Source organism: Peromyscus leucopus, unplaced genomic scaffold, assembly GCF_004664715.2.
Source record: "Peromyscus leucopus breed LL Stock unplaced genomic scaffold, UCI_PerLeu_2.1 scaffold_1045, whole genome shotgun sequence".
Lineage (NCBI taxonomy): Eukaryota > Metazoa > Chordata > Mammalia > Rodentia > Cricetidae > Peromyscus > Peromyscus leucopus.
Window position 1 is genome coordinate 49,134 of NW_023504166.1, and position 7,043 is coordinate 56,176.

Genomic DNA, 7,043 nt, shown 5'->3' on the forward strand with positions numbered 1-7,043 from the left:
ATTAACCCTTTTGCCAGCTGTATTTAGTTTCTGACACTGGTCTACTGCAGCCGTGGTTAGCTTCAGGCTGACTCCTTTCCCTTCCCTCTTTGGTTTGGGTTCTGTTTATCTCTCTTCTTTTTCTTTTCTTTTTGTTGAGATTGTGGTCTCACTACATACTCCATTTTTGCCTCACACATGTCCATGACTTGGTTTCGCCTCTGCAGTGCTGGAGTTATATTGTGCTGTGGAATAATCATTTTGTACACTGTGAAGATTTGTCACTGTGATTGGTTTAATAAAGCCAATAGCTGAACAGAATCAGGTTAGGCAGGAGAGCCACACTAGGAGAATTCTGGGAGGAAGATGAACAGTGTCTGGAGTCACCAGCCAGAGATGGAGTCCATGAACCTGCCATGTTAACAAAGTTGTCTTCACATGGCAGAGCTGAAATAAGGAATATGGGTTAACTTAAAATGTAGAAGATAGTTAGTAATAAGTTTGAACAATTGGCCAAGCAATATGATTAATATAATTCTCTGTGTTTATTTGAGAGTGGCTGTAGGACAGGAAATTTCTGCCTACATATATACAGTCACAAAGCTCAAAATTGTTTTTGTGTGTTTCTAGGGATTAAATTTAGGATCTTGTGCATACTGGATTCTTTAACCACTGAGCTGTATCATCAACCTTTCCTACATTCACATTTGTACTCCTTGATTTTTATCATCTGACCACTGCAGGTCTGTATATCCGGATCTGGAAGCTGCAATAAAAAAGGCCAGTCCCAGAGGTGACCACTCAGGCTCATCTTCCTAACTGTTGCATTTGCATGAGAGACTAGAATTTGACCAGAACCTCATTGTCTCAGTTTCATCAGGGGGACAGAGAAGAGCAGAGGCACCAGTGAGACCAGACGTGCACTGTCTCCCCATTTCACTTGAGGTACTTGTTGTTGCTGGAGGGCTTCTCTCCAGGTTCCCCAAGCCCCGCAGTCCCACAATCCACGTATAAAGTAATCACTCAGATGCTTATATTACTTATAAACTGTATGGCCGTGGCAGGCTTCTTGCTAACTGTTCTTTTATCTTAAATTAAACCATTTCTATAAATCTATACCTTGCCACGTGACTGGTGGCTTACTGGCGTCTTTACATGCTGCTTGTCCTGGCGGTGGCTGCAGTGTCTCTCCTTCCTTCTTCCTGTTTCCCCAATTCTCCTCTGTCCTTGTCCTGCCTATGCTTCCTGTCAGGTCACTGGCCATCAGTGTTTTATTTATACAGAGCGATATCCACAGCAACTTGTAGTTTTCATTTCTCTTGCTATGATAAAACAGTCTGGATAACACAACTTAGGGAAACTTAGGAGGATGGGGAAGGTTAATTTCAGTTCAGAGTTACATGTTACAGTCTATCACTCTGGAGAGGCACAACTGCAGGAACTTGAAACAGCTGGTCACATGACAGCCACAGCTAGGAGCAATGAGAGAATAAATACATGCAGATATCTTTCTCTACCCTTATATACTTTGGTACCCCCAAGCAGGGAAAAGTGTCACACAGTAAAGCATGGAATAGTGCCACACACTTTCACACTGGGTATTTCCATACTAATTAAGGCAATCAAGACAATACCCTAGGCCCACCTGATCTAGAAAAAGACTCATTGAGACTCAATTTCCAGGTGCTGGTAGGTTGTGGCATGTTGACAAATAGAACTAACCATCACAATTAAACATCGGGACAGAAAAAGAGAAAGCAAACACACTCTGAGGTGTTTTCCAGACAATGGGCACAGCTCCAATAGCTTAGAGGTTAAAGCGTGTACTTGAGAATGTAATTGAGATGGCTCAGTGGTTAAGGGCATACAGTGCTCTTACAGAGGACCTGAGCTCAGTTTCTAGCCCCTCCACTGGGTGGATCAAAACTGTAATGCTAGTTCTAGGGACTCTGATGCCCTCTTCTGGACTCTGAGGGCACTGCACTCATGTGTGCACAAATGCACACTCTTACACATAATTAAATAATTTGTATTTAAAGGATATAAGTAACTCCAGTTTCTGCTAATTGTAATTGATAAATCATAATTGTAAATATTATGTAAATGTAAAAAAAAAAGAAAATGTAAGCTTTCCCATATTGTTCTACTTGAGGCATGAAGAGAGGAATAAAAGCCAATTCTGGTCAGTTAGACAAAAAACCATTGTGATCAACATATTTTGAGTCACAGTCTCTCTGTGTATTATGCTTTTTGTTTGTCTGTTTTTAGATTCCCCGAGTTTTCTTTGTGAAGAAAGAATGGCTCCTTTACAGATACATTGTTTTGTCCAGATCCGATGCCAGAACCGGAGCAAACTGACCCGGGCTTCTCAGTGGAAAGAAGCATTCATCAAAACAGTACAAAGAAAACAGAAGGTTAATCTAGTGGTTGCCTTTAAGTTGGAAGGAAGGAACAGGGTTTTTCACCTGAATGATAATGTGTCAGGTGTACTGGTTAGTTCTGGTGAGACAGGAGAGCACTGTCTGAATTTAACTCTCAAAGATGACACTTCCTTACTCATTGACCAGTTATCCTCTGTAGATTTTGAAAGGCTGAAGTCTTTCCTGGATTTTTTTCATCCGTCTGAATCCCAGCACTCTGAGGAATTCGAGAGTAATCAGGATGTTCCTGAAAGCAGTGATCCATTTCACAGAAAGCACCATGAGCCAGTTCCTGGAGCCTTGACTACTACACAAGAAAGGGGTACTCCACTGCCCATGAAGATGCCACTTTTGTGGTCAAATTCTAGCCACAGTCATGTTGAAAAAGAGAGAGTAGAAACACAGAACAAAAATAGGAAGAGAAAATCAGCATCTAGTGTTATAATGAATGAGGCCATTCTTCAAGAAAATCATCCTGAAACAGAAAAGAAATCTAAGACCTCTAACTCCAGGAATAAAAGAAGCAAAGGTGAGAAGCCAATGGCTTTAAGAGATCCGGGAAAACATAACATTGGGAATCTTGAACCTTCTTTCAACCCCAACACCTGCTTGGGTCCTAACTTAGATAACATTGTTCTTCCAACACTAACATGGTCTGATGAAAGTGAATCAAAGTTTAGCCAGGAGACCCAAACATATAATAACCTCCAGCCTCCTCTTGAGAATTACTCAAAACAACTGAAACGTGAAGGCTTCCCCAATTTGGGAAATACCTGTTACATGAATTCCATTTTACAATCTATTTTTGGGATTCCAACGTTTGCAATGGACTTGCTCACACAAGGTATCCCATGGGAGAAAGTTTCCTATGATGATCTTATCAAGCCCTTAAGTCAACTGCTTGTCTTAAAAGACATACAGCATATAGAGGTCAAGGGGGCGATACTCATGGATGTGAAGAAATCCATTTCCATGGTTGCAGACACATTCTTCGGCGATGAAGAGAATGATGCCCATGAATTTCTAAGTCAGTGTTTAGACCAGTTGAAATTGAACATGGAAAAACTAAATGCCATGTGGATCACTGAGAAGGATAATGAAGCTGAGAGGTCATCTCCATCAACATATGCTGGGACTGCCATCCTCAAAAGGTTTGTTTGTCCTGTCAGTGCTAATTTTGAATTAGAGCTGCAGAGTTCTATTATTTGTGAGGCCTGTGGTGAGGCTACTCTGAACACTGAAGTGAGTAATTACCTCTCTGTTGACCTTCACCAAGGGACAAGAGAAGAACCTCTATCTATTCAAAAGTCCCTTGATTTTTTCTTTACACCAGAAAAAATTGAGCGTAATTGTGAGAAGTGCAAGAGCAAGAATTCAGTTCTCAAGTACACTTTGAGGAGGCTCCCCAGGGTCCTCATTGTTCATCTGAAACGCTACCACTTGACCGCTAATGGGTTGTTGGTGAAGAGTCATCAGCCAGTTGAGATTTCTAAGTATCTAAATGTATCTTCCCACTACAATGAAAACAGAAAACCACCATTTCCCTTGACTGATAAGGTCCCACTTGATGACCGTGATGTCCCAAATGTCCCTGAAGGGATGATGCCTCTCAGCCAGTCAATACCATCTGGGAATGTGAAGAACTATGAGAAAATTAATGCAGATGAAACATCAGATCATCGCGCTACCACTGAGAATTTCAATGGTTTTTGTGATCTTAATAAAGAAACAATTCTCGAAAGCACTCAAGAAATGGCTGAACAACTTCTCCCTAATCATGGGAATATATTACATAAAGAATTCATTCCTCAGGCAGCACCTCAAATTGTTGAGGGCACTCAGGAGCAAGCAGAGAAATATCTGAATAAGATTTCAGAAATGAGAGAACAGAAAGACGATGAAGATTCCCTTGGTGCATCAGGGAATCCTAGAAATAACAATGTTCCAGGAAGCAACAACACAGTAGATGCTGTTGATGAGTCAAAAAATTTGGTATTGAGAGATGATCCTCAGAATTACAGACTTGTCAGTCTTGTCAGCCATGTTGGGATCTCCCAAGATTCAGGTCATTATGTAAGCAATGTGTATGATTTTCAAAAGCAAGCATGGCTCCTGTACAGTGATGTCCAAGTGTTCGAGATTCCAGAGGCTTTGATTCAGGAAAAACAGCCTCAAACTGGATACATTTTTTTTTACATGCGAAATCAGATTTTTGAGTGGCTGTTGAAAAAGGCATCAGAGTGCTAGTTACTTAGCACACCGAAAGAGCAACAGAAAAATGTGGATTTTTTTCTCACCATTCCTCAATGGCTTTACACACTTCCCAGAAGAATCCTAAATTCTACTCATTTTGAAGATTCATTTAGGTTAATTGAAAACTCAGTAAACAAAACAAACAATGTGTTAGGACATGATGTAGGTTATGCACCATTTTCTCCAACAAGGCTACAGTGATGCCTTTCATGTTTTTCTTTCTTTTTTTTTTTAGACAGTGTTTCTCTGTGTAGCACTGGCTGTTCTAGAATTGAATCTGTAGAGCACGCTAGCAGCAAACTCAGAGATCTAATTTCCTCTACTTATCAAGTGTTGTGATCTAAGGTGTGTTCCACCACTCCCCAGGGATGGGAGGATTTTTTTTGAAAAATAATTTTTATTTGTATTTAATGTGTTTTTCCTGCATGTATGTCTATGTGAAGGTGCTGGGTTCTCTGAAACTGGAATTACAGGCAGTTATGAGCTGCATGTGGGTGGTGGTAATTGAACCTAGACCCTCTGGAAAAACAGCCAGTGCTCTTATTCACTGTGCCTTTTCTCCATCCCTAACACAGTGTTTCTTTAAAAATGTCATTCTAAACCAATACAACACAGCAAGGAACTGACTAAATGTCCCAATGTTAGTATCCAACATCATAATGAGTTCAGAACAAGTACTGATGGACTTAAATGTTTAAGAAGTAGTATATAAAATGTGTTATTTTGTTATTGTATAGATGAATTGTTTACATCATCTAAGGATTTTCATTATATTGCTTTTCCTAAAATAATATACTGTTCTATTGTCAATTTATTAAAACCATTGTTTTCTTTCTTTCTCTTTTTTTAAAGATTTATTTATTATGTATACAGTGTTCTGCCTGCATGCCAGAAGAGGGCACCAAATCTCATTACAGATGGTTGTGAGGCACCATGTGGTTGCTGGGAATTGAACTCAGGACCTCTGGAAGAGCAGTTAGTGCTCTTAACCTCTGAGCCATCTCTACAGCCCCCAAACCATTGTTTCCTATATGTATCCGTGACTCATTGCTGATGAACATATGCAGCTGCCCACCAACTGGTTTTGTGCTTCCTTCTCAGAATTGCAGGGCATAGCATCAGGGTTACCCGGGAAATGAAATAGATAGAGTAGTAAATTTTGCAAATTCAAAAGCTTTCTAAGGGCTCAGTGGATGCAAACACCTGCCACCAAGGCTGATGACACCAGTCCTGCAAGCTGTCCTCTGACTCTAGAGGAGCCAGCACGTGTGCACATGTACGTGTAAATCAATGAGTGAAAAATCTAATACGTTTTTGAATCTCACATATAGCTTTCTCTGGCTTGGAACTCTGAGTTTAGATAATGCTACTTTGAAACATAGATATTCCCTGGCTTTGCCACCTGAGTGCTGGTATTTAAATGTCTGGACCACAATGCCTAGCACAATAACATTTTTTTTTTTTTTGGTTTTTCGAGACAGGGTTTCTCTGTGTAGCTTTGCACCTTTCTGGGAACTCACTTGGTAGCCCAGGCTGGCCTCGAACTCACAGAGATCCACCTGGCTCTGCCTCCTGAGTGCTGGGATTAAAGGCGTGTTCCATCACTGCCCAGCATAATAACATTTTTAAAGCACTCTTTTAAAAACCTTAGAAGTGCCAGATATACTTGTTATATTCAAATCCTGATGATATGAGAAAATGGAGGCGTTCAAGGGACAGGGGGTCTGAGACAGACAGTCCTTTAGGTGAGAGCCTCCTATATTAACACAAACCGCATGGTGGGGTTCTAAAGAGAACGTTTTAGTTCATAAGACAAAGCAAGGTTCCCCTTAGTTCCCAGGAGAAGGAAGAGACCCTGTGCCATGAAGCAGCAGACTTCCTTAATACATGGCCCAAAGGACAGACTGTTTACCTGATTCCCGGGTAGCAAGGGGAAGGGAAACCAGCTCGGGTTGCTAGCTATGAGGTGTGCAGCCTGATCTGAGATACCCACACCACATATAACTGTTTCAAATATGAAAAAAATAATACAGATCTACTCTCAAGGGCTTGGGGAGATAGTTCAGCAGGTCAGAGCACTTGCTGTTTAAGCAGGAGTACCTGAGTTCAAATCCCCAGCACACACATAACAAGCTCCTCATTGCCGTGTGTGCCTGTGACTCAGCACTGGGGAATAGAAAGGGTGGCCACAATGGGAAGTGTAAGGTTCAGGTGTGGGACATTCACCAGAGAAAACTGCTGGGCCGATGTGCTAAGGTCTGGGGCCCTGTTACACAGATAGTATTTCAAAATAGAAAAATGTGGATAGTGATTAACAAAAAAAAAAACAAACAAAAAAACCTACATGTCCTCTGGCTTTCACATGTGTATGCTCACAGGTACAAACACCAC

The 7,043-nt window shown here is 41.0% G+C and overlaps 1 protein-coding gene across 1 annotated transcript; it reads left to right on the forward strand.

The window, feature by feature from the left end:
- The first annotated feature begins 2,276 nt into the window (after positions 1-2,276).
- Positions 2,277-4,646, forward strand: LOC114684496 (ubiquitin carboxyl-terminal hydrolase 29-like). Its single transcript, XM_028859089.1, has one exon. The coding sequence runs from the start codon at positions 2,277-2,279 to the stop codon at positions 4,644-4,646; it is 2,370 nt and encodes a 789-aa protein (XP_028714922.1).
- Positions 4,647-7,043: the final 2,397 nt, after the last annotated feature.

What these genes read in the sequence shown, in the direction of transcription:
- LOC114684496 (XM_028859089.1), top strand. Translation starts at nt 2,277, where the DNA reads ATGGCTCCTTTACAGATACATTGTTTTGTCCAGATCCGATGCCAGAAC.